Below are 27,708 nucleotides of genomic sequence, written 5' to 3'. Positions count from 1 at the left end.
CAGGGTTCCAACTAGGTTTTATTTTAGTTTCCAATATTATCAGCAATGATACAGGAGGAATTCAGGCAAATACAACACCTTAAATACATTCGAGAGAACTCGCTGGGTCGAGCTCGCCTTGCGCTCCAGAAACGAACATGAAATAGAACAAGGTTAGCAGCATCTAGTTAAAGTGCCTCTGCCACACTTCCTTCAGAAATCGTCTCCACTCGGTGGTGTGAATTTAATTTTACTTATTGTATAAGAAGCTCAAAATTTCATTTATCCCCCAGGAGCTACACTGAAAAAAAGTTTTTTTGTTTTTTTTTCCTTCAAAAAAGAACACAAAATTCATAGGTTTGTGTGACACTGATTCTTCCTGACTCCCTGGGAGGTGACCCTGTGGGCCCAGGCCTGGCAAAACACTCAGAACAACCTCACCACATGCCGACATTGGCCCAAGTCCATCATTTTGTCCCTCAAAGTGACTGAGGGGCTGAAGGACAAGCAAGGACATGGAAAAGACATCAGCCGTGTGGTCACCCACCAACTCCTTTTCCTCATTGCACCAACTACACGGGCAATGGCTGGATGGACCAGCAGGACAAGGCTTCCCTTGCCAAGCCTTGCCCTGGGCTTCACCGTGCAGGTTTGTTGGGATGTCTCTGACCTGGTCTTGCATTAACACCTTGGTGACAGGAAACTTCCCCACTTTAACCAGTAATAACCTCAAAACTCAAGGGCAGGGAACATTTCTCAAAATCAAGGTGAAACCAGTGTGTCAGGAAAGCTCTGAGGGTCAGGGAGAGTGGATGAAGGGTGCTGGGTCTCCCACGCTATCTTGTGGCCAACTGCAGAGTCGCAGGAACAGGAAACAGGCCAGAGGGTAGGTGGGTGGCTTGGGGCAAGGCAGGGGATGCAACCAAGCTAGTAGGGTAGGGCTCTCAGGCTCAGGAGCTTCTCAGAACAAGGTCAGCGGAGGCCCCTGTTCTGCACCAGCTACATTCCCCAGCCTCCCAGGCAGGGCCTTTTCTTCTCAGTTGCCACCAAGGCCCCACCTCCCACCATCCTGTAACCACCTGGACCAAACCAGCTCCCATCAACAATAAACAAACTATGCAGGCCAAGGACCAAATCCAAAGTGAGGAACGCCATCCCAAGAAGAGAGGCAAGTCCCTCCTCCTTGTGGTGATGGCCACCTGCTCTGACAGCGTCACTGTCACCAGCGTCAGACCCCTCCACACTCCCTCTCTGAGCTCCCCCCATCCCCCACTGGCTCTGTAGTGCTGCCCTGCCTTCAGCCTCAGTCTATAGCTCAGGGCTGCCAAGCGTGGCCACCAACACATCTGAAAGGCTTGCAAGCGGACAGAGCACTAAAGCCAAATGACCAGGTGACATAAGCCCCAAGTCCTTCTGGGACACTCGGGCTTCCAGGAGCATTTCCAATGCTTCTGGGAAGGAATTCCAGTCACTCTCAATGTGGCCTCTCTCTGCAGGATAGCTGGGGTGCAAGGAGGGCAGGTGGCACGAGCTGGAGGAAGGTGGGTGCTTGCCTGATGCCCCCGAAGGCTTCAGTCATCCTGCAAGACTGACACCCGAAAACTTATCAAGCAAATGATTTTCATCAAGTGAACCTGATGAAGCAGAGAAGGGCCTGGCTGTGACTCCAGATGCCATGCAGTCTGGTCATCATTAAAATCTCCTGTAGGGGCCAGAGCCAGGGGACCTTCCTGCAGCAGCAGGTCAGGGGAGGGGACATAACTAGTGCTGAAGGGCTCAAAACGGTATGAGACAGTGGATACGTTCACTCTCTCGGGTGGCCAGGGACCGGAGCTGACGTGCCTAGGGAGCCCACCATGCCAAGGGTGGTGACAGCGCCTTCCCCACGAGGACCCTGCTCCAACCGCCCACTATCTGCTGGGCTGCAGGTACTGGTGCGTGAACATGTTGAGCTCGCTGTCCAACCAACCAGCTTTATTCCTGCAAAGACATAGTCATTTTTAACAATGGCAATTGTGGACAGGTAACAGTGACACTAGCTACATGCAATGACAAGTGACTGGCAGCCTCATTTAATCCTCCAATACCCTTATCAACCCCCCAGTACAGAGGAGGAAAGGGGGCCCAGAGAGGGAGATGACTTGCCAAGATCCCCAGTGATGGAGTGGAGTCAGGCTTTTCTGCCTCTCAGGCCCCATGTTTGCTGTGCGGCCCAGGGCAAGTCCCTGAGCTGCTGGAGTCAGCATGTCTGCTAATGAGCAAGAAGATGGGGCACTATCTGTGGCCCTTTGCAGCGACCCTGTCCTTGGCTTTGAAAAGCAGCAGAGTGCGCCCCCCTCCTGCACTCCAGAGAGGAGCATGTCCCTGGGAGATGACGTTCCGGGGTGGTGGATGGGGAGGCACATGTCTACACGGCAAGGGAAAGTCCGCCACCAGTGAGGGGGCCTGAGCTGAAACCCTTTGAAGTGCCACCCCTTTGGCTCTGCCACCCCACAGGCCTCTGATGTCAAGGGCGAGGGCAGGAAGTACAGGGTCCCTGTGTGCTGATGTTATCATGGGCCGCACCAGCCAAGGACTGACACAGGGCACGTTCATCCTCAGCTGTGGCTGCCGTGAGCTCCTACTCCTACTTCACAGATGAAAACAGTGACACACAGGGAAGCTGAGTGCTGGGCCAGAAGCTAGGACCCCTGGTTCCTCTGACTGATGCTCCTTCCGGAAAACTGCTAATGGGAGCTCTGCCTTTCAGTGAAGCACCTGGAAATCTGGGTTCCAATCCTGCCCCTGTGGGTGAACATGGTAGCACGCCCCTTTCCTGGGCTCAGAAACCCTGACCACACACGGGTGGCGGTCTGGCGTGTGCATGGAAAATCAGCACCCAGCATGGAGGCTGCTACCACCATGCACACCTGGGCCCCGCCTCGCCCGACCATTTCCTGTGGGAGCCCAGACCAGGACTAACCTCTACAGGCAGTGTCCTGCTTAGAAATGGAGCTACCAACACGTGCCCGAGGGCACAGTGGCGGCTTCATGAAACAGCAGCCATGAAGTGCTGAGGTGCCGCAGTGCCCACAGGTGCCCAGAAACGGCCATCACATGGTCCCCTTCAGCTTCCTTCCTAGGAGGTCACCATGTCCTGCCCCAACTGCAGGTGCCTCAAAGGCAGTGATGCTGTCTTGAGCCTGGCACTCAGCAGCGCCTGGCAGACATCTAACACGTGTGGCTAAGGTCCCTCCAGAGAGGTCTGTGTCCCTGAGAGACAGCAGCGGAGTCCCAGGGTCCCACCTTACCTGAGCAATTTGGCTTTGCTCTGAAGTGAATCGAGAACTTCAATTTTCTTGTTCATGGCAGCAATTTCCTGCTCCAGGTTCTCCCGGGTGACATCAACTTGCTGGCACAAATGAGCAAAGGTCCCAGACAGCTCCCTGAGGGAGAAAGGTGAGGTCACTGGGCATGCAGCTGTCAGGCAGGACGCCACTGGTGGCCAGGCCACTCCAGGTGGGCTGCCACTGGGCCTGCCCCTACCCTGCCCCTACCCTGCCATCCCAGTTCCGTGGAGTCTTTCCTAGCCTCTGTTGAAATGTGACCGACCCTAACACCAAGCCCTTTGTTATCGCCATGGCCAGGAGAAGTGGCAGCACAGAGCAGAGGTCACAGTTTGGGCAAGAGCGCTGGGATTCAGAGCCTGGCTCTGCCGCTAATCAGCCAAGTGGCCTAGAACAAGGGACTATTCTTCAAATGTGTTTCCTTATTTTGAAAAAGGAGATGCAGATAATTTTATCTACCTCAAAGATTAGAAAAGTAAACAAAAAGTTAGGTGCAAAATGACCAGCAAAAGGTTTGCCACACAGCAAGAGAGGAGGACGCAGGCACGCCTACCCCCTACCAGCCCAGGGCAGGCAGCAGGCCCCAACCCCAAGGTGCCGTGAAGAATAGGCTGCCATCTAGGATTTCAAAGCTACACCCACAGTCACCTCCCCAGGACAACCTTAAAAAACTCCTTGACAAGAGACGTGTCCTCCCTCTTCCCTCTTCTTCCTTCCTTGGGAGACCAGAGACCTATGTCCTGAGACCTCTGTCCCTACCCTGGCCTGAGCTGGCACTGCCCGGCTAAAGACCTAGGGTCCATGACACTCAACCCACCAGAAGGAAGACTGGGTTGACCCACCCGGAGTGGAGTCCTCCCCAGGCCCCTGGGACGGCTTACTGCTGGACTTGGTGGCTGCAGTTGGAGCCCGTGTAGCTGATGATGAGCTGCAGCTTCTCACTGGCGTACTCAACAAACTGGCGCTTGAAGGCGCGCTCCTTGGCCTTGGTGGTCCACGTCAGGCGCTCATAGACGTAGAGGAGGCCATACAGCCCGAAGGAGAGGGCAATCAGTCTCCAGCCCACTGCCTTCCACACCTGCAGGGGCACATGGTCACCCAGGGCAGAGCCCCTTTGACCCCAGCCCCTGTCCTTTTGGGCCCAGACTCCCAGGACTGCCCAAAGAGCCCCAGTCAAGGAGCCTAGTGTCACACTAGGAAGCTCCCCCTTTTTTTTTTTCTTTTTTTTTTATCAGGGATTGACCTCAGGGGCACTCAGCCACTGAGCCACATCCCCAGCCCTATTTCTACTTAGAGACAGGGTCTCACTGAGTTGCTTAGCACCTCGCTAAATTGCTGAGGCTGGCTTTGAACTCACGATCCTCCTGCCTCAGCCTCTTGAGCTGCTGGGATTACAGGCGTGTGCCACTGTGCCCAATGGAAGCTTTTTTTTTTTTTTTTAATATTTTTTTAGATGTTGATGGACCTTTATTTATATCATATGTGGTGCTGAGAATTGAACCCAGTGCCTCACACATGCTAGGCAAGCACTCTGCCACGGAGCCACAATCCCAGCCCCTGGAAGCCTTCTTTTAATGGCTCCTTTGACCCCACTGAGGCCAAGAGGGCAAGGACTCTCTCCAGTTGGGAGGGAAACAGTGTTGGCCACGACAAGACTCACATAGGGTGGACCAGAGCCCAGATCTAAGCAGGCAGATTATTTTCCCCCAGTGCTAGGGATTGAACCCGTGGCCCCCTACAAGCTAGGCAAGCACTCTACCACTATTGAGCAGAAGCCTTAAGGATAAATGCTGATGTGCTTTTTTTTTTTTTTTTTTTCCTTTTTTGGTAGCAGGGATTGAACCCAGGGTGCTTAACCACTGAGCCACATCCCCCATCCCTTTTGTATATTTTATGTAGAGACAGGGTCTTGCTGAGTTGCGTTGGAATCTTGCTAAGTTGCTGAGGCTGGCTTTGAACTTGCAATCCCCCTGCCTCAGCCTCCCAAGCTACTGCCCCACTGCAGCTGGCTTGCGTAACAGCTCACTGTGGTGACACTGACAAGCAGGGCTGTGTGCAGCACCTGGGCAGATGGCTTCCCTGGGTCTGATGTGCAACGGCATGGCTGAAGGCCATGAGGCTGCACCAAGGAGCTGGGGACAGCCGGACAGTGAGGCTCCTGTGGCCCGCTGTCCCTGCTGGGCGGACGCAGGCCATTCCCCTTATACAGTTTCCTCTTTCACCAAAGAGGCCTATGGTCTGTGTCCACTTAGCAGGTTATTTGGGTGGACAAGACTGCCAGGTATCAACGTTTCAGCTTGTGACCCTCCTGCCACAGTCATCACCATCTTGAGAAAGGAACCAGAGCACCCGCCGCCTGCAGTCCCAGGGAAGGGGCTCTGCTGTGTCCCGCCTGTCCTACATTTGGGGAAAGCAATTTCTGGCAATGTTCATGACAAGCACCCTCTGCCACCACTGTCAAATGTCCAGGAAGGAACCTGCCAGAGCATCAAGAAAATCTCAGGTGTAAATGATTCCAGCAGCAGTGTGTCTTCATTCAGGGCGTGGAGAAGCCCAGCTACTTTGGAGTGGAAAGGAAGGGGCCACAAAACCAGGAGGAGGAGAGAATCGGCTCCAGGTCCAGCATGGCTTCTTTCCATCTCAAGCACTTCCAAGTTCCCACCTGCTAATGAGGAACCCTTTTTTTCAAGCCTAGTTCTCTAGAGCCCAGGTTTTTAAGGCCTCGGGTCACTCCCCTACTCACTGTGTGACCCAGGCCTTGCAGTCAGATGGGGCATGGATCAAATCCCAGCTGTACTAAGCCACTGCGGATTTTCCTCATCTGGGAAGTGGGAATGGTGCCAGCTAAACACCTGATTACTGAGTGAGGCTTAAAGAGGCCAGTAACGTATGTTGAAGGGCTCAGGCCCCAGCTCCCATAGAAAGCACTCAGCTCACTGTGAAGCGAGGACCAGTACAGAGGCCACCTCCAGCACAAAGCTCCTCAGACCCTGCCCTCAGGCCCCTCATCCCACTCCAAGCAAGACTCATCACTGACCACTCCTCCAACCACGAGAATGCCCATGGAAGTCCTGGACGTCAGTGAGGCCAAACCCGTGACCATGGAGACCATGAGCTCCTCTTGGGTGAGCGAGCCCTGTGGCAGGGGGGGCATGCTGGGGTTGGCAGGCGTCAGAGGGACGGGACGCTGAACCTGAGGAAAGAGATGGCAAAGAGTGAGAAGAATGTGACAAACCTCACATTCAAAAGCCTCAGTGACCCTCAAGGCTAGAGGAGCTGGGACAGGGACACAGAGAACAGTTCTTCAACATCCAAGAGGCAAAAAGAGGGGAAATGAGCTCTGCACCTCACAGAGGAGGCTTTACGCCTCCTGATGGCCCTGGCGAGTTCAGCACCAGAGGCCACAGGACGGGAGCAGCAGCCATGCCGGCCCGCAGCAGCTGTTTCCAAAGTGTGGGGCGTGAATGGAAAGCCAGGATGCACGGGCTCCGGGTGGGGATTAAAGTCTACGTTTTACGATGGCAGTATAGATGACTATGTGAAAAGTCACCTCCTCTTGGCAGTTACCTACTTGTTTTAATGTGAATTTTAAAAAAATCATCTTAGCATTTGAAATTAGGACAACGCCGGGTTGGTCTGTGGCAGTAGTGTTAACTGCGGTGTCCCAGGGGTGGTACACACTGCCATAGCTGACAGCCTGGGGGACGCCTGGGGTAGGGAATTTGCTTGCCTGGTCACTGTAGCCCACCAAGGCCCGCCGGCTATTCTTGGGGCCCAGGAACCTGTTCACCAGCATGGTCCACCCAAGAGAAAAGTGGAACTCAATGTCCTCCTGAAAGTCAGCACACAGCTTGTCACAGTTCAAGTCGTAGCTGAGGGAGAAGCACTGGCGAGGGACCAACATGTCTATCTGACTCCGCACAGACACAGGAAGGAGGGGCTTCAAGCCATCTGTCAGGGACACAAACACACAGGGAGAAAGCACATCAGCTGGGACTGTGCCACCCAGTGCCAAGCCCCAGGGACCAAGGCCACACCAGTGAAGGCTGCTTAGCAGTCCCTCCCAGGACTCGTCCACACCCAGGATGAGTCAGCCTGGGGGAATACCTCACCATGACAGATGGGCCATCTTTCCCTGTGTAACTGAAGGCTCCAAACCTGCTACCCCCATGCCTCATGTGGGTTATGGGAGCAGGCCAAATTGTTGCCTATGGCAATCCTATCTGGTAACTCAGGGCAGTTCCCAGGTCTAGGAGCAGAGTGAGTTAACCCACAGCGCACACCAGGAGTGTACAGGTACCAAGTGAATCGTCATCAAAGGTGGCAGAGAAGGAAAGGCCATTATTTCTCCACGTTGGCCTGATTCCTAGGCAGCCCCAGAACCCCAGCCCCAAGCTCCTCTGGGGCACTAACCTATCATGTCCTGCTGCATGGTCTGCAGGGAGCTGGTGATGGCCGTGGAGCAGCGGTCGGACATGTTGCGGCCCAGCCCTTCCTCTATGTGGCGGTGCAGCTCCTGCAGCAGGAGAGGGAGGTTAAGAGAAGAGGCATCCCCGTCAGAGTTCCTTCCGGGAGGCCAAAGAACAAGGAGACCCTGAGTCTGGTCACCCAGGCTCACCATGAAAGCCAAGGAGGTGAGGCAGCCCAGCTCCTGTGACCCTGCTTCCTTCCATTTTGCTGCAGACCAGCTGGAGCTGAACTACCGTCAGCGTGGCACTCACCCCCCACCAAAGAGAATCCAGGGGGCCCCGGCCAGAGCACCGCTGCTTCATGACTCACATTCTTATAGACCTTGAGGACCACTGGAGAGGGGTGGAAATCCATCTGGTACTCATCCACCAGCACAGAGAGGCGCCTGATCTCCTCGGCCATCGCAGTCGACACCTACAGCAGAGGAAGCGCGCTGCTGAGCACCAGGGAGCATTGCGGTCCCTTAGCCTCAGAGTCTCGCAGACGGTTTCCCCTCCCAGCAGCACCTTGGCTCATCTACAATCTGAGAAGCAGGTCAATCAATCTCCCATCAGGCATGGAAGACACCTAGAGGAGGAGTCACACAGTGGACAACGGAACCCCAGGGAAGCTCCATACCCTTAACTTCCTCCTGGAAAGCTGAGAAGCCCCTGAGATGACAAGATGAATTGACAAGGCACCCTAAGGCAGAGCAGCTGCGCCTCTAGGAATCAGTCCTAGAAAGACTTATACCCTGGATGCCACTGAAATCTCCCCCAAGTGCCTCCTCCTCGAGTCTCACCTGCCTTTCAACCTCCTCGGTAATCTGCTTAATTCGAAGTTTATAGTCCTGGGCCAGCAGCTCCAGCTGCTTGTCGATGAACCTCAGCCGGTCTTGCCGCTCCTCGCGCATTTCCAGGCAGTAAACACTACAAGCAAAGAGCACCAGTCAGAAGGCCACGTGCCAAAAGGCGGGAGTATGAGGGCCCCTGGGAGGCAGCATGGGCCACCCGCCATCCTGCCCGGGCAGGTTTCACGCACACACAGAGGCACGAGCTTCCCTCCCAGGCAAGAGGGAGTCAACCACGTGCTCCCCGATCTTCCATTTGTTAGAGAGATGTTGACAAAGAGGGGAAGACTAAAGGGGGTTTAGAAAAGGTGCTGCTGAGTAATGTGGAAAAAGTGCTGACCTCACCGGTAAGCAGGGAAATGAAATTAAAAAGAGGTACTACACTCCACCAGATGCCTAGGAAAAGCGGTCAGGCCTGGAGCTGTGGGGAGAGCTGCGGAAGTGGGAGTTGCCACAGGCAGTGTTGGGGGGACACTGGGGAAATAGCAACAAAGCCAAGCTGAGTAAAAACGAAAACACACCCACCCTATGGCAGAGCAGCTGCACCTCTAGGAATCGGTCCTAGAAAGACTTAGGAAAGCGAGCAAGCACGCACAGGCACGCGGCCCTGCGGCAGAAATTGCAAGGGCATAAGGAAAGTGAAGCCTAAAAAAATATCAACCCAGGAAAATGAGGTATATCCACAGTGGAACTCCCTATGGCGATCAGCACTCAGGAACTCGCACGAGCTCCGACAAGGACGAGGGGACACAACGCTGCCTGGAAGGAGCAAGGCGCAGCAGAGGCACAGGCACACCAGCACATGGGCAGCCACCCATCTGTCCTGTGAGACTGACGCAGAGCCCTGTCTGGTGGGCCCCAGGGCCTCTACCACCGAGCTACACCCAGCCTGTTTAGTTTTTGAGACAGGGCCTGGCTGAGTTGCTGAGGCTGGCCTGGACCCTGCGGTCCTTCTGCCTCAGTCTTGTGAGTTGCTGGGCTCATAGGCATGAGCCACCATGCCCAGCTAAAAAGTAGTTTGTAAACAAGTGAGGGGACTACAGATTCATAACTGTGGAGCCCCTGAGGAGTGGAAAGGGTCAAAGATCAAAGGGTACTTAACACCCTTTTCCGTTTTAACATAAATCAACAATGTTAACTCTGTGGCAGAAGCAAGGTGTTTTTATATTATTCTCTGTGCTTTTTTTTTTTTTAAGTAATTTAAAAGTTTTTAAAAAATGTGTTCAGGCTGGATGCAACTTATGAGGCTGTACACAACCTAGTGAGACCCTAACTTAAAATAAAAAATGAAAAAAGCTGGGGTTGTGGCTCAGTGGTTGAGCCCCCTAGATTCAATCCCTGGTTCCAAAAAGAAAAAAAAAAACGTTCAGGCACTGAGACTGGTGACAGTACCAGGCAGGACAACAGCTGAGATCTCCACCAAAGGGGATGGCCCTGCACAAGCCAGGAGGCACAATCAGACACTCAGAGGCCCGCCTCACCAGGCTTGAAGGGATCTGGCAGGAACCCAGAGCCAGCCTGCCATCAGGGACCCGGGTGGGACGGAGCGCCACCGCTCCTTCCTCAGCGCCCTCTCTGCCTGTCTGCGCTCCTGGGCTCTCACCGCTGCTCCTGAGCCGCGATGTGCAGGGAGTCCATGATGAAGCGAACCGCCTCCGCAATCTGCTTAGCCCGGACTGTGTGCTGCTCAAATTTCGTCTTCACTGCAGACTGGGAGATGCACTCCTGGAACGAAAGAAGCCCGAGGGAGGCGGGGGCCACCTAGGGTCTACAGCCCCAGCGAACATCCCGGGAGAGCTTGGGAGAATCACCAGAAACCAGGATCAGAGGACTTACCTCAAATCTTCTCTCAAAATTCTGAAACTCAAACATCCTCACTTGAAAGCCTTCTGCAAGAGCGCCCCCTAGGAGAATTGCACTGCATTAGCGAGGAAATGCTTGACAGCAGGAGAAAGGGGGAACCCAGGGGCCACAACTACGACCACACAGGACACTGGCTGGACAGCAAGGTCTTCTCCCACAGGCTCTTCTCACCAACCCAACCCCAGAGTGACTGCCACCTACTGACTTGCTGCAAGACCCGCCACCTTGAACACAGCTGCGTTACCTCCTTCTGGCATGCCCTGGGCCTTCTGGATCCGGGCGTTGAGCACCTCCTTGGCAGACACAAAGAAGATGCGGTCCCCAGCCTGGGCTCGATCCACCACGCCCAGCTCATCCACCAGGAAGCTGCTGCAGCGCTCCATGTGCTGCCGCCGCACCTGGACCCCAAGCAGAGGGGCATATGTGACCATGGTGGGCTGCAGGTGAGCCCCTCCGGATGGTGCCCACAGTCCCCACTGCCTTTTTTTAAAATAGGTAATATGTTCACATGACTCTCAAAAGGTACAAACTCTCAAAAGGTACAGACATAAACAGTGAAAATCACCCCATCTCTGCTCTCCAGCCACCACAATTCCCAGAACCAAATGTTATCGTGGGAGTGTCTTGGGGTATGGCCTCACAAGGACACTTTATGTGTACAAGCAGAAACACTTAGAAAGGCCCCAAATTGCCTCTTGTCAGACTCTATCTAGTGTCACACTTTGGTGCCCCAGAAGAAAGGAACTAGGAGGTCAAGAACCTAAACCTGGTTCTCCGCCCTGATCAGCTGAGACTTCCCAGGGCCTCGTTCATACAGTGAGTGGCACCACTAGAAAAGCCCTCCCAGCGCTGATGTCCTAGGGCTCCAGGGATAAGTAGGGCTGGGGAAGTGGCTCAGCGGTAGGACACTTGCCTATGGTGCACAGGGCCCGTTTCCATCCCCAGCACCACAAAATAAATAACAGCCTCTCGTAGACACACGTAGGGCACTCTTAACAGGTATCCTCCCCGCAATACTTATTATACCTGTCCCACAGGGGGAGGTTGGATTACTGCCCTGCATCAGCCAAAATCTGGACTCCCATCTGCTGACTGCAGGCTCCACAAAGGAAATCCAAAATCACCAATCTATTGCCCTTTCTTTCATTTCACACATAAAGTTAAAGAGTTGTGAGCTGTCAGCAGAACCCATCACCCTCTCCTTTTTTAACGTTTCTCTCCTGGATGTCAGATGTCTTCCTAAGGCTGTGCCTATTCCACATTTACTATGTGTGTGTGTGTGTGTGTGTGTGTGTGTTTTAAAGATTTTATTTTAGTTGTAGATGGACACAATACCTTTATTTTTATGTGGTGCTAAGGACTGAACCCAGTGCCTTCCGCACGCGAGGTGAGATCTCTACCACTGAGCTAACCCAGCCCGTGTGTGTTTTAATGAACCCAAATGAGCAAACACGGCCCCAAGGACGCAGAGTTGGGGGATGTCTTCAGACCTGGGGGAGAGCCACTCAACAAGGGTCATCTAAGAAAGTGAACAGGAGAGGGGAAGGGAGCTTTCAATGCCATCAGAAGATACCACAGGGAACACCGGGCAATCGTTGGTGAGAAATTAATTCAGGGAAGCCATTATATCTGGTGCATGAGGTGGCCAGGGTAGACAAAGCTCCCACAGAGTGCTACCCCCTGAGCAGCCAAGAGGTACCAACCTCCTCCATGTACTCCGGCTCCGAGGCAGACGCATCCCAGCGGTTGTTCAGGATGAAGATGTTGGGGCGGGAGAGACGCTCGCTGACCTTGTGGAAGAACTGCTTCTCCTAGACAAGGGGGTGAGCCTCAGGGGGAGGAGCTGTGCCAAGCCAAGGCCCCACCAGCCACCTGCCCAGCCAGGACCGTGGAGAAGGCAAAGGAGGGTTACCGTCTGCATCAGGGTGGACTCTGAGTTGGCCACCAACACAAACACGTCAGCATCCAGACAAAATTTGTCAATCCAGCTGTCCAGCTCTGTGGTGACGTCAATTCCAGGGCTAAAGGTGACAGGGGTAAACCAACATGGTCGGCCACAGAGCACAAGCCCTGTTCTTCCTGCTGTGAACAAATCTGGGTCTTGTGAGGCAGCCTCCAGAGAAGAGAAAGCCAGGGAGGAGAGGAAGAAGGTCTGGCCTTCTTGGGGGAACTTTCACTTCCCACTTCATGTCGTTCCAGATTGCCTGGAAACGTCTTTTTAGCACACACATCTGTCACACTTATAAAAATGTAATGGCTATGGCGGGCACAGTGGCACACACCCGTAATCCCAGTAGCTCAGGAGGCTGAGACAGGAGGATCACAAGTTCAAAGTTAGCCTCAGTGAGGCAGTAAGCAACTCAGGGAGACCCTGTCTCTAAATAAATACAAACTAGGGCTGGGATGTGGCTCAGTGGTCGAGTGCCCCTGAGTACCAAAAAAAAAGTAATGACTTATGATTTTACTCTAGGGATAGATATTAAAGTGAATTTTTATATCTATGAGAGTCCAGGTAAGTGCAGCAATGCTGTATTTCCTGGTACAGTTTTGGAACCTGTCCATAGCTGGGGCAAAGGTGTCAAGAAGAATGAAGCACCCCAACTCCCACCACACACACTCACCCACACACACCTCAGTACTGGGATGGATTGAGGGCCTTCCCCACTTTTGAGCTCTCCACCCATCTGTTGAACAGGACATGTGCAGGGCACTGATACCAGTGGGTATGACAGTCCAGCTCTGGAGGAGAGCCAAGAGGCAGGACTAGCTGAGCCTCTGAAAGGCAGCAGTGCTTGAGCAGAGCAAAGACTGCTGGGGCCTTGGGCCTGGGTCATGCAGAAAGGGAAACCAGGACCTCCAGGCTCCTCCCCTCTTACCTGTCCATGAGCACAAGGTCATCCTTCAGAAGTGGGCACTTGGAGTTGGGCCACATCACACTCACCAGGCTGCCAGCGTTCAGCTGCTCATCCTGATGGAGGGCATGAGCCAGCTGGTTCACAGTCTGACGGTGGAGGAGGAAAGAAAGATGAGGCCAAGGAAGAGCCCAGGCCCACTTCTGGTGCCGGAGCCTGGGAGGGCTGCCCATGGGCTGCTCCTTTTCCTCATTTAACACATAAAGTTGAAAGCTGGGAGCCACCTGTGAGAACTGCCTCCTCTCCTCTCTCTAAGCCTGTTTCCCGACAGCTGCCTAGCTGCATGCGCTGCGCATGGATTAATCCTTTATGAATCATAGCGAGCACCTGGCCCCGAGTGAGAATGCAGCTGCCACTCAGAAGAATCAAAGTGCGACAACCCCAGATGGGTGTGGGAATCCTACAGCCACCCAGGAAGCTCTCACTGGGGTACCCCGGGAGGAGCGGCCTCACTCCCCTCCTGCCTAGTGCAGTGAGCCCTGGTGAGGGCCAGGCGTGCACGGTAGCTGCTTGGCGCTCTGTCCACCTTCCCGCCTTCCGGCCCTCTCCAGTGCCTGCTCTCTCCTCTGAAACAGGGTTTCCCATCTTCACCACTGGGAGGCGTGGCTCTCTTCTGGGAGGTGGCACCAGCCTGTCACATGGATGGGCTGGTTGGGCCAGCCTTGCCTCAGCAGCGCACCCACCTTGACGCTCCTCTTCTCCTCTGAGCCCTCCGTGAGCAGGAAGGCCTCGTGGCCATCTGTGCCCTCCACCCGCAGGAAGCAATTGGTGGTGTGGCCGATCCCAGAGGGCAGAACCTTGTCCCAGAGCATGGCATTGATCACAGTGCTCTTCCCATTACTCGTCCTAGGAGGCAATAAAGGCTGTCAGTGAAGCCCAGAGAAGCCACAGGTTTGGCTTTCACATGCAGTTATTGAGCAGGAGGTCTGGGGACTTGTTCTCTGCAATGCCACCGACGCCCAGGTAGCACCAAGAGAGGCAGAGAGGATCCTAGGGTTTGTTGAAATAGGCAAGGCCCCTTGGCTGGAGCCTGTGCCATGCCCCAGTTCATCACTTCAGACGTGCAAGGGGTTTGTGCCACGTGTTGCCCCCCCAGGCAAACTGCCCTTGGATAATAACCCAGCTCCACTCAGGAAGTAGCTCAGCAGCCCTGGGGCTGGGGATGTGGCTCAAGTGGTAGCTCGCTCGCCCGGCATGCGAGCGGCCCGGGTTCGATCCTCAGCACCACATACAAACAAAGATGTTGTGTCCGCCAAAAACTAAAAAATAAATATTAAAATTCTCAAAAAAAAAAAAGAAGTAGCTCAGCAGCCCTGATGGAGACGCCCCTCTCTGAACACAAGGCACTCCCTTTGACACCATGGCCTCTGTCTCAGGGCCGTCTTCCTTGGTCTAAATGAGCTTGGCCAAAGACCCCCATCGCCAGAGACCTCACAGACTTGTTTTCCACGTGGGCCTGTTTGGCTGCTGTTTTCCCACCATGCTCCTCCTCCCACGAGGCCCCACCTCTCCATCCCAGCTGTGAGTGCCCGGCTGCAGGGGAGACTCCTTCATCTTTCCACCTTTCCCACCCACTTCCAAATTCTGCTTAAGGTGGCTCTCCTCAGTGTCCTGTCCACTCTGGGTGTCACAGCTCCCCAAATGCTACATACGCTCACGCTCATTCAGAGCAGAGCAGAGGCTTCCCAGCCACATCACACACCTCGGAGCCACATGGGCCTTCCTGCATGCAGCAAGACCAGCACTGCTCCTGGTCAAAGGGAGGTGAGAATGAAGGACTGGGAGGCCAGGAGAGCTGGGGGCTACACCAAGGCCACAGGGCCTATTCCCTCAGCTACCACCGTGTACCTGGCATCCAATATGCCTTGGGGCCTTTCCACAGTATTGGATTTTGATTTTTTTTTTAAGTGTCTTCTAGATTCCACAGTGTAATAAGAAGCTGAAAATAAAACTCTTGTAATAGGAGAAAAGCTTCATGGCACTGAATTTGACAATTATTGCTTAGATATAACATCAAAAATACAGTCAAAAAATATAAATAGACAAATTAAACTACACTGAAATAGTAGTTTATTTGCACCAAAGGATACAATCAACTGAGTAGGCGTGGAATGGAAAAAAATATTTTACCAATACAGAGTGTTCCTCAAAGGTCCTTCAGCTCAATAATAAGTGAAGAGCTTGAATGGAATTTCTCCAAAGAAGATACACAAATGGCCAGTAAGTGCATGAAGACGCTCAACACCACCCCTCATTAGAGAAATGCTTATCAGACCCGCTAGGGAGGGGCTGGGGAGAGTGTTTGTGCAGCATGCATGAGCCCTGGGTTCAATCCTCAGCACCAAAACCCAAAAAAACTCCAAACTCACAATGGGAGGCAGGCACACTGGCAGGCCTGCAGTCCCAGCACCAAGGTAGGAGGATTACTAAGGCCCCCGAGTTCAAGACTAGCCTAAGCAATACAGCAAGCCCCATCTCAAACACAGCAAAACCCACAATGCAATATTACTTCACACGTGGTAATCGAAAACCAGAACAGGGCAGGGGTGGGTGGGCGGGCTGAGGTGGGGGTCTGTGTGTGTGAGCTCATGAGCATCCCAGCTACACTGGAGCCTAAGGTAGGAGGATCACAAAGTTCAAGGCCAATAAAGTGAAATCATGTTTCAAAGTAAAAAATAAAAAGAGCTAATGATGTAGCTCAGTGGTAGAGCACCCGGGGTTCTATCCTCAGCTGTATGTAGGTGGGGGAGTGTTGGCAAAAATTAGAGAAACCTAGTCCTTGTGCTCTGCTCTGCGGGTGTAAATGTGCCATGGCACAGTCGCTCCTGCAGTACAGTGGTTCTCCAGAACAGGAAAAATACAATTACTAGGGCTGGGGTGGTAGCTCAGTGGCAGAGCGCTTGCCTAGCATGTGTGAGGCACTGGCTTTAATCCTCAGCACCACATGACAATAAATAAGTAAAATAAAGGTATGTGTCCATCTACAACCAAAGAAAAATTTTTAAAAAATACAATTGCTATATGGCCCAGCAATTCCCTTTCTATGTACACCTAAAAGAACTGAGAGCAGGGACTAGATAAAACCCATGTTCAAGGCGGCGTCACTCATCACGGCCAAAAGGTGGAAGCAGCCCAGGAGTGCACGGACAGATGAGAGCATAAACAAAGCTCAGTCTGCACACACAGAAGAAGAGCAGCAACCTCGGACAGGAAGGAAATTCTGACACAACTATAACGTGGAAAACTCTGAGGACACTATGCTAAGTGAGATGAAGGAATCACCAAAAGACAAGGACTGTGCTATTCCACTCACATGAGGAACCTAGAATAGTCAAATTCTTATTTTTTTTGGTCTGGGGGATTTAACCCATGGGTGCCTAATACTGAGCTACATCCCCGGCCCTTTTTATTTTTTTTTAATTTTGAGACAGTCTCACTCAGTTCCTGAGGCTGGCCTTGAACTTGTGGTCCTCCTGCCTCAGCCTCCCAAGTCACTAGGATTACAGGTGTGCACCATCTTGCCTGGCTGATATATTTCGAGACAGGGTCTCCCTAGTTTGCTTAGGGCCTTGCTAAGTTGCTGAGGCCAGTGACTACAGGTGTGCACCATCATTGAACTCAGTGCCTCTTGCATGCCAGGCGAGCGCTTTACCACTGAGCCCCAGCCCAGCCCCCCTAGAGTTTCAATATTTAGGGTACACCTTCTCTTGCACCAATCTCATACAAAGGGCAGGGCACATACAGAATAGTTCAATTCTTTTTTTTTTTTTTTTTTTTTTTAGAGAGAGAGGGAGAGAGAATTTTAATATTTTTTTTTTTTTTAGTTTTCGGCGGACACAACATCTTTGTTTGTATTTGGTGCTGAGGATCGAACCCGGGCCGCACGTATGCCAGGCGAGCGCGCTACAGCTTAAGCCACATCCCCAGCCCCAAATAGTTCAATTCTTAAAGATAGAAAGTAGAATGGGGGCTGCTGGGAGAGAGGGAGAATGAGGACTTACTGTTTAGTGGGGACAATTTCAGTTCTGTAAGATGAAAACATTCTGAATACTGGTTATATGATAATATGAACACACTCACTCCTGAATATACACTTAGAAATGGTTAATTTAGGGTTTAGGGACATAGCTCAGTGAGAGAGCTCATGCCTAGTATACAAGAGGCCCTGGATTCACTCTCCTGTACCACCCCGCACAAAAAGATGCATTTTATCTTATAAATATTTTACAAATAAAATAAGGAAAGCTAGGCATGGTGGCACACACCTGTAATCTCAGCAACTCAGGAGGCCGGAGCAAGGTGATCACAAGTTAGAGGCAAGCCTCAGCAACTTAGCAAAACTATGTCTCAAAATAAAAAATATAGCCAGGAGCAGTGGTGCATGCCTATAATCCCAGTGGCTTGGGAGGCTGAGGCAGGAGGGTGGTGAGCTCAAGACCAGCATCAGCAATTTGGCTAGGCCCTGTCTCTAAATAAAAGATAAAAGAGTTGGGGATGTGGCTCAATGGGTAAATGCCCCTGGGTTCAATCTCTAGAACCAAAAATAAAAAAATAAAAATCAGAAGAGTGATGCGGGCTAGGGATGTGGCCCAGGGATAGAGTACTCATCCAGCATACAGGAGGCCTAGGTTCCATCCCCAGCACCAGGGGAAGAGAGAGAGAGTAATGAACTCAGGACTGCCCTCCACTCCCTGCCTGGGCACACTCTGGCTGTGACCTTGCTCGGAGGGCCTGCCTCCCTCCCTCCCTCCCCCTCACCTCCTCTTCCCATCCAGGAAGCTGTGAAGGCTTCAAAGACTCACCTGCCAAAAAAAGCCACTTTCATATGCCGCCGGGCCAGCACCTCGCTGATGCCCCTCACTTTGGATAGATAGCCTTTGACATCCAGAACCTGCTCTTCTGTCGTAACGGGGTCCAGTTCTGCGTTCCTGTAGGTGTCTGGAGCGGGGATGAAAACGGGCCACGGCATGGGCAGGAGCTCCACGGCACAGGCGGGAAGGGCCAGCGAGCAGCTGTGCTCACCAGGACTTCCAGCCCACCCTGATGGCACCCTACTGTGGCTCTGCCGGGTGGCAGCTAAGAATACGGGTGGGAGCGAGACCGCCCAGGTGCCCACGCCAGTCCTGCCTGCCTCCTAGCTCTGTGCCCACAGGCACACAAGCCAACAGCCAAACCTGCTTCATGAGACTACCGTGAGGATCAAGTGAGTCAAAGGGCCGAGAGGGCACTGGGGCACCTGAATGCTGCTGCTCCTGGGCCCCAAATCTCTCCCCTGGCACCAGGCTGAGGCACCTGTCTCAGGCACCGTGTGCATGTGGCCGCATTCGGTCCTCCTTACTTACATGGCAGAGTCAGTAAATGGCAGAGTGGGGATCTAAACCTGACCCTGGTGTCTGGGCTCTTACCCACTCCGTCACTGTGCAAGGTCCTTCCTGAGTGGTCCTGCTGGCCCCTCCAGCCTGGTCTCTTGCCGCCCCACTGCCTCTCACTCCACCTCACCATCTCCCAAACACCAGCCTCTGGGCTCTGTGGGCACTGCCCAACCCCCTCTCACACTCTGATGAACTGATGAACTTGGAACACCCTGGCCTGTTCCTACTGGGCCTTGGGTGCAGCTTAGATGGCTCAGCCCCCAGGAAGCTTCCCTTGGGCACACACTCCAGCCTGAGTGGGTCCCCTTTTCCATTCCCACAGCTTCCTGGATTCTCTCCTCTCAGCACTTAACTTCTCTACAGTGCTGCTGGGGGCTGACCTGTCTGTCCATCTACTACGGGAGGCTGACCTGTCTGAGTCTGTGTCCTGCAGGTGCTCACACGCTGGCTGAGCGAGTGGGTACCTAGATCACAGGACTGCTTTTCCTAGTGGCCTCGGCAGGCACGAGGCTAGCAGATCATCCCAGAATCAAACACCTGAGCAAGATCCTGGCCCATCCCATCCAGCACCTGGCTGGAGAGGACATGGCGTTTGGCCCCTTGGCACACTCCCACAAACCACCAAGCTGACAGGCCCCTGCCCTGACCACTCTCAAAACATCCAGAGCATGACAAGTGACACGTCAGAGCCTGCACAGTTTGCCTTACAGTTAATGCCACCAAAGAAAGTGACCACGTCAACAAGCCCCACCCCATTCACCAGTCACCACCCCTCAAGTTCCTCCCTTATATGGGCACATGAAATGGCCTTCACAACGCCCCTCGAGCACATGGCTACACAAAAGCAACTGCCAGGAGTCCACCAGGCCCTTGTCAGCCCTGGGTGCCCTCCCCACCCAGAGCAATGGCAACCGGGAGGGATCGCTCCAGGCCGTCTACTTTCAAAAAAAGGGAAATCAAAGCACTTGTCACATAAACACCGCCCCCCAAGAATCGACTGAGTGCTCTGGGCTCCAGAAGAGCAGCAGCTTTGACAGCGCAGGCCAGGCACAGCGGAGCTGCTGCCAAATGGAAAGGTGGTGAGCTGGACTCACTCCACCCTCCAATCACACATCTTTAAGCCAGGCGTGGTGGCGCACGCCTGTGATCCCAGGGACCGAGGCAGGACGATCATAAGTTCAAAGCCAGCCTCAGCAGTTAAGTGTCCCTGGATTCAATCCTCAGTACCAAAAAAGAAAAGAAAAAAAAAAAAAACTTTTAAAATTCAGTTTTTTAAGTTATTATTACTATACTTTTTTGTGGTGATAGGGATCAAACCCAGGGCCACAGGGCCACATGGCTGCTTGGCAAGTGCTCTACTCCACGCTACATCCCCAGTCCTAGAGTTTTGTTTTTGTTTTTTAGCTGTAGTTGGACACAATGCCTTTATTTAGTTTTTATGTGGTGCTGAGGATTGAACTCAGTGCCTCATGTATGCCAGGCGAGTGCTCCACCACCGAGCCCCAGCCCAGCCCCGCTAGAGTTTGAATATTTAGGGAGCACCTTCTCTTGCATCAGTCTCATACAAAGGGCAGGGCACAGACAAGCTGATGAAAATGGACACAATCCCGATTTTTTCGTGGAAGCCTCACATAGGAGCTTGGCGTGGAAAACAAGAGAAGCCAAGTGACTCAGCTGACGAAAGGCAAGATGGGGAGAAGGCGGCCCACCGGAGCCAGGGGTGAGCCCTGTGGATCTCCACTAGATTCCTTGGGTTCCAAAAATGCCTGGTCTCACTGAGTCTGTCATTCTCAAATGAGAAAACCAAGGGCAGTTAAGACTCAGCTACTGGGTTTTCAGACGATCCCTGGACCTGCAGCCATGGTGCCCTTCTAGACCCAGAGCCTGAGACATTAGTGGCCAGAGTGGGCATCAGACCAAATGGGGCTCCAGGAACCAGTCCTTCTCTGCCGGTAGAGCAGGAACTAGAGGCAGGGCTCAAATTAGTAACTAGTAGAAAAGGCAGAGGTAATAGGAGCTCCCTATTCACAGTCCTGTCACCAGACTAAAAATACGAGAGGGCACACTGTCTGGGATAACCAACACCTGGCAGTGCTTGGCACTACAGCAGCCAGTCCTGGCCAGGGAGAACACACGAGTTGACCACAAGCTGCTCAGTGACTCCCAAGGCAAGGACAATTCTCAAGCCTCAACCGACTTGCATTTTAGATAAATGAAACAAAACATGCAGAATTCTTAAATCAATTCTTAAATGACAGTTCACACGTCTTCCTGGAGCCCTATTCCACAGGATTCCAAGAGCAGAGCATGGCGGAGGGTGACGACCCCCCTGGCATGAGTTCCTCAAAAGCAGGGCTGCACTTCCTCACTCCCCAATCCTGCTAACCATCTCAATGGACCAAAGGGAGCCTGATGAGCAGGTGACAGTTTTACCTTCAAGGAAGGTGGCACTCTCCTGGATATAGGCCCCCAGCTGTTCAAAGATGCCATTGATCTTCTTCTTGGCAGTGACAAAGTGCTTGAGCGGGGAAGCATTCACCTCAGCCATGTGTCTCTTATCCTTCTTGACTGCGACGATGGAGTTGCATCGAGAGAAAAGCAGGGACATTGCGCTGCAAGACAAGACCGTGTGAGTGAGCCCAGGAACAGCCACCTGGGACAGTCAGCTGTGGGCATGGCATGGGGTAAGAGGAGAGCCAGGACCAGTTCTGAGTTCTATCGAGAATACAGGGCAACCAGCAGGGTGTGGTGGCACAAGCCTGTAATCCCAGCGGCTCGGGAGGCTGGGGCAGGAGGATCACGAGTTCAAAGCCAGCTTCAGCAAAGAGTGAGGCCCTAAGCAACTCAGTGAGACCCTGTCTCTAAATAAAATACAAAATAGGGCTGGGGATGTGGCTCAGTGGTCAAGGGCCCCTGAGTTCAATACCTGGTACCCCTCCCAAAATGGAATTTGGGGCAACCAGCATACACTCAAGAGATGGCAAGACGAGAACCAGCACATCAGAGTAGGAAGGGGGCCCCCAAGACACAGGCCAGTCTCCTGACCTGCTGCAAGGGCACTCAGACACCTGGAGCCACAGCCCTGAGTTCAGGCCCACCACTGGCCATTCCTCGCCTGCTGAGCAGCTGACAAGCACCTCAGAGAGTGATGGGGTGGAACCCTGAGTGACATCAGAAGCCCTCCTCCAAGTCTAAGGAAGAAAAGTGCAACAGAAATCTGACTCATCTCTTATACTGTAACACCTAAAAAAAAGCGTCAGCAAAGTGCTGCTCAAAGTCAGTGATGTCCACTCCCACCCCACCCCCTGCCACTCTGCTGTCCAGGAGCCGGGTGGCCCTAATTCCTAACAGGATTTGTCTGTTTGCTGGAGGGATGGAAACAAAGAAGAGTGATCCTCAAGTAAGAAATACCTACTTCTAAAACTTATTTTAGAAAACATCTATTGGTCTCCTAGTCTAACACATGTATGCTATAGAACATTTGGAAACCAAAGAAAAAACTATATAACTACTATTTTGTGAAAGGCGCTGTTAACACGAGGTGCGTTAACAGCTTGTTTCTGGGTGGTGCTCTCCTGCTTCCCTCAATCACATGCATCTTTGTATACTTTTTTTCTCCCTTCACAGCAATAACATGTTAGGGGCTGTGAGACTTGACTCCAAAGACCTAGAGGTCTTGGCTAAGGTCAAGAGGTGAATATTCCAGAGAAAGTAGCTCCCAGGCATGGCTGGGATCCCTGCCCCCAAAAGTGGAGCCTGCCAGGTCTTCCTGAGAGTCCTCACACAGAGCCACTGCCTCACAGAGCCCTCCCATCCTGAGGTCAAAGGTAAAGGCCTCTCCCTGGAAGAGGCAGCGTGTGAACTGTGTGTGCCCGACTGTAGCACTCTATTCCCAGCCACCCTCCTGGCAGCCCAGCCGGATTTGAGTGTCTAGTTGGAATATGAGACAGGTGCTCAGGGATGAGCACACACAAGAAACTCCCAAGTAGTGCCAAAGGGTGCCGAGCAAAGAAGCAGAAGAAACATTCAGAAAAAAGCACCCAAAGATGAATGCTAAAGCTGGCTCCCAAGAACTGATGATCCCAGCCAGGCACACACCTGTAATCCCAGCAGCTCCGGAGGCTGAAACTGAAGGATTGCAAGTTTAAGGCCAGCCTCAGCAACTTAGTGAGGCCAGAAGCAACTTAGTGAGTCCCTATCTCAAAATAAAAAATAAAAGGACTGGGGATGTGGTTCAGTTCAATTCCAAGTATCACGCCCCTCCCCGCAAAAGTACTAACCATCCCAAAGGGTAGGCAGGACACACAGACACACAGGGAGACAGGAATCCATGTGTGTTGCTCAAATATACAATTTCTTTGCAGCGTCACAGATTCCTTGGGAGGAAACTACTGTTTCCCCTTCCTCCTCCATGACACTATAGAACCACACAGCTTTCTTCTTCTTCTTTTTTTTTTTTTGGTTGGGGGTGGGGGAGACCTGGGATTGAGCCCAGGGGTGCTCAACCAACGAGAACATCTCCAGCCCTTTTATATTTTTCATTTTGAGACAGGGTCTTGCTAAGTTGCTTATGGCCTCACTAAGTTGCTGAGACTGGCTTTGAATTTGTGATCCTCTTGCCTCAGCCCCTCAAACTGCTAGGATTACAGGTGTGCACCACTGTACCTGGCCTGGTTTTTTTTTTAATTAAAAAAGACAGTGGAGTCCAGTGAGGTGGTGCCCACCTGTAATCCCAGTGGTTTGGGAGACTGAGGCGGGAGGCTCATGAGTTCAAAGCCATCTCAGCAACTTAGTGAGGCCCTAAGCAACTCATTGAGACCCTGTCTCTAAATAAAGTACAAAATAGGGCTGGGGATGTGGCTCAGTGCTTGAGTGCCCCTGGGTTCAATCCCTGGTACCCCCCCACACCCAAATAAAAGACAGTGGAGTCCTGAGAAAGAGAACTAAAAACAAAGTGACTCTCCAGCTCCTTCAAACAGAAAAGGAGAGCACACTGTAATCAGGGGGTGTGGGCAGGCAGGAGAGGAGCAAAGCCAGCCACAGAGAAGAGAACAGGGTCTGGGATGGGGCATGATGTAGCGATGCATATGACCCTGAAATCAGGTAACAGCTGGGTGACAACCCTACCGGTTCCCTCTCGGGCCATAAAAGCAACTCACTTCATTTCAGAACCTTGGACTCTTCGTGTGTACAAGTAAGATACCACATCAACCCTGAGAAGACTAAAGACGATGACATGAGCAATTGGTGGCACACAGTGAGAGCTCAAAGGGAGTTCTTTTTGTTTAAAGCAAAAGTAAGAAACTCTACCAGCAAGATATAAGGCTCTCCCCACGAACACCCAGGTGTCAGGGAAGACACCCCCACTCCCTACCATGGCTATCAAGCAAACAGATCAGCTGGAGAGGTCAGTTCTTCGAGGTCCCAGAAGTGACTGGCTTGCAGGAAGCCAGTTCCCTGATCACAGCTAGGCTTTTAGAAGCAGGTGCTTTTAAGTCCTGATCATGGTCTGCAAGCCCAAAGGGTATGAACCAAAAGCATTAGTGCTCAGTAAGTGAAAGATTGAAGGGAACGCACACCAGTCAAAGCTTAGTGGTTCAAGGTTAAAGGTCTGCTGGAGTTCAGCTGGCCTAGAGGCTGCTGCCCTTGCCCACCTGCAGCGGCATGCCCCAAACCCTCCTAAAACTGCTGACTCCTTCGTGCCGTCTGATTTCTCCAGCCCTCCTAATTCCCGAGCCAAGATTCTGCACTTAGTTCTCCTCTCTATCTGGACCCTTTTTCTCACCATCCTGACATACTCCTGCTGTCCTTCTAGCACCAACTCGGGTATTATGTCCTCCATAGAGGACACACACCCTTATCTGACTTTTAGTTTTTAATCACCTTGTGTCCCCTGAGCTCCTAGAGAGCCCGTCTTTCACAGAGGAGCGATCGACCTCTTTCCATTGCTACCTTCCTCCTGCACCACTGTCAGATAAAGGATGAGTGAGTGAACACCCTCCCAAGGACACCACCTTAAACTTGCCATTTCTAGATATACAAATGCACTTTTTTCATAAAAAGCAGTTTTTAGTTATCTATTTGGAGTTCCATGAGTCAAAAGAGTTGAACTAACCTTTCAGATTCTGAAATTGAATCCTTCCTAAAGGCAAACTGAACATAACTAAAGTTGCAAAATATGGGGGCTGGGGATGTGGCTCAAGCGGTAGCGCACTCGCCTGGCATGAGTGTGGCGCTGGGTTCGATCCTCAGCACCACATACAAATAAAGATGTTGTGTCCACCAAAAACTAAAAAATAAATATTAAAAATATTTTTTAAAAAGTTGCAAAATATGTGCACAAAAGCCAAGATAGAGACCCCACTGCCTCAGGGGATTGTCTGCTGACTCTATCCTCCCAGAGCAGAGAGAGCAGCTGGGTTCCTGTTCCTCCTCTGAAAAGCCCTGATAGTCCTATTTCACCACAGGGCTTGCTGCAGGCATGTGGGACCTGTCATCTAAGCATAGCTGAGCCAGAGGGCCCAATTCCAGTGTCTATTACACACTCCAGGTTTTTAGGACAGCCTCAAAGTGTTCTTGAGTTTATGGTTTCAGACAGTTTACAGCAGTACTTCCTAAAGTATGGTCCACAGAACTCTATTTATACCTAATGTTCCATGTAAAAAGGGTTCCATGCTAGAATCAGTTTATACAACACCACACGCCACCACCCCTCTCCACCGGCACACATGAACACAGTAAAGGCCTTGGTAAGGAAGACCAGTTTAAATGCAATTTAAGTATATTTGATCAGCATTGCACAAATTTTTTTTCAGTCAAGAAACTCTTCTTTGTTAACAGCCTTCAAAATTCTGAGGATCACACTTTAGGGAAAGGTTCATTTATCCTGGTAGTCTAATTCCACCCCCCAGAAGTGCTAGAGGCACAACAGATATTAACCTAAGACTGGAAACAAACTCAACTCTGAATGGAAACTGCTATTAGCACTTCAAGGTGATCAAAAACTTTGCCTCTACCCAGGCCCTAGGCTATTAGTTGAGGAATATTAGCTATCTGGGGTGGAAGCAAGGCAGTAGCAAAATTCACTGCAAGGTGTGTTTGGATCCCAAGCACAGTCCCTGAATCCACACCACCTCCTTACCCAGTTTTATGTACAGCAACTCCTAGCAGGGAAAATAAAATGGATCCACGGATCGTCTGCTGGCACAACTGGAACAGAGGAGAAGCTGAGAAATTGAAACAAAAGAGTATACAGGGTAAAGGGAGCAGAGCAGACTCTTAGAAGAGCTGTGATAAGGAGCCAACCTCTGCTGGGCAGAGACGGGAGGAGAAGAATCAGCACAGTAGAGAAGAACAAACAAGGGAGAGAGAGACTACCCTCAGGGAGCCCAGGAGATCCCAGCCAGTTCCTGAACTGCCAACCTTTAAACAGGCCCAGCAAAATCCTCCACGAAGTAAAAAGGAGATATAATATTTTTGTTCAACGCAGGTAGCAAAGCACCATATAGATCTGTACAAGCAGGACCCCATCCCAGAAATTTGCCACTGCAGGGCCAGGGAGGGCGCAGCATGCCCCTTCCCACTGAACCCTGATCCAGGGCACCAGAAGTCACAGGCACCACTTACTTTTTGGATGGTAAGAGACTTTTCACAGGGTGGGCATCATGGACATGGCTGGAGTCAAAAAAACGAAAAGAATTTGGGTTCTCCTCTGTGCTGTCTCAGGTCGAGGTTGGCTATTGATTGTGTTGACTCCACCTGTCCCGACTTATTGGAAAGGAAAAGGGAGATGTCAACAGGTGACCAAAAGAGGAAAACAACTGATGTGCAAAACATGTCTAATCAGGTTTGAAAGCCAAACAGACTCATCCCTGAGGGAAGCTTACTCATTGAGGTACTGGGGAGCGGGGCTGTCATGTGAGCAAATGGCCCGGGGAAAACACAACACAGGTGCAGGTTGATCACACATGTGTTCAACCATGTGCACCAGGGAGGTGCCCTGCGGCCCCGTAAGGCACGTCCAGAGGGGGAGGGGAGGGAGCACAACCAGGACGAGGACTGGGCTTGAGGACAAACTGCCAACGAGAGTCGCGGGGCAGGGTGGTGGGGAAGAGCAGTGGAACTGACTGGAAGTCAGTGGGTCCCGGCTGCTGTACGAGGCGGCTGCGGGAGGGCAGGGCAAGCTGCCCGCACTGACCCGGGGCACCTGTCAGGCGCTGAGCAAAAGAAGGCCAGATGAAAACCGAAAGGGCAGGGGTCTGGGGAGGCGGGGCGACGGGAGCGCCAGGGGACCCCACGCCCCTGCCCGGGGTCCCGCGCCCCACCGGCTCCTCGCAGGGCCGTGCGGGCCGGAGGCGAGGCCGCAGCGTGGGGACGCCCGTCCGGCCGGAACCTGACCCCTGGGGGCCCTAGCGTCCCACCGGCCCAGGCCAGGCTGTTCTGGACTCTCCGGGCCGGAGCCGGCCGTTCCCACCACCCCGGCGCGCTCGCCCTCTCACCTTCACCTTCCCGGCCTCTCGGCGGCCATCACACCCACAACGTCACCAGCAGGCGCCACCCAGGGGGAGGCGCAGGGAGTGCGCGCGTCACCAGCCGCCGCGGGCTTGCCGCTCGGCCCGGATGAACCGGTGGACTTCCAGATCAGCCAGTTGGATTCTATTACTCCTAAGGTTCAGGGAACCCACGGCTGTGCGCATCGAGAGGCGTCTCGGCGCGCTGTTTTACCGCCCGGGAGTCCCCGGCCGATGACGCAGAGCCTCGGGGTTCCCGAGGCATCATGGGAGTTGTAGTTCCGGCAGGTCCCTACCAGGGCCGGGAGGGCGTGGCGGGCGGGGCGGGGCCTCGAGCTGTCAAGAGCCAAAAACACAAAGGCGCGGATTAGATGTTCCCGCTCTTTCGTTCTTTGCCCCAGATCCTGACCCCACAGCTTCTGCCAACGCTGGAAACCTGACTTGCAT

The 27,708-nt window shown here is 52.7% G+C and overlaps 1 protein-coding gene across 4 annotated transcripts; it reads right to left on the bottom strand.

Annotated features, from left to right (window-relative positions):
* Positions 1-27,428, bottom strand: Mfn2 (mitofusin 2). 4 transcript variants are annotated; one of them, XM_027947584.2, is made up of 20 exons: positions 27,250-27,428; positions 26,378-26,518; positions 25,893-25,977; positions 21,185-21,363; positions 18,182-18,317; positions 14,063-14,225; positions 13,344-13,468; positions 12,380-12,488; positions 12,171-12,278; positions 10,712-10,865; positions 10,441-10,508; positions 10,208-10,329; positions 8,557-8,683; positions 8,085-8,189; positions 7,719-7,821; positions 7,036-7,256; positions 6,343-6,498; positions 4,187-4,383; positions 3,270-3,404; positions 1-1,959 (listed from the first exon to the last, which is right to left on the bottom strand). In XM_027947584.2, the coding sequence occupies exons 4-20, from the start codon at positions 21,357-21,359 to the stop codon at positions 1,890-1,892; spliced, it is 2,274 nt and encodes a 757-aa protein (XP_027803385.1). In that variant the 5' UTR covers positions 21,360-21,363; positions 25,893-25,977; positions 26,378-26,518; positions 27,250-27,428; the 3' UTR covers positions 1-1,889. The 4 variants fall into 4 exon arrangements, with proteins under 4 accessions (XP_027803385.1, XP_071473453.1, XP_027803382.1 ...); XM_071617352.1 differs by having other exon boundaries at positions 25,893-25,960; XM_027947581.2 differs by lacking the exon at positions 25,893-25,977 and having other exon boundaries at positions 27,250-27,424.
* Positions 27,429-27,708: the final 280 nt, after the last annotated feature.

This window comes from Marmota flaviventris, chromosome 10 (genome assembly GCF_047511675.1).
Source record: "Marmota flaviventris isolate mMarFla1 chromosome 10, mMarFla1.hap1, whole genome shotgun sequence".
NCBI lineage: Eukaryota > Metazoa > Chordata > Mammalia > Rodentia > Sciuridae > Marmota > Marmota flaviventris.
This window is presented reverse-complemented; position numbering and strand designations above follow the sequence as displayed.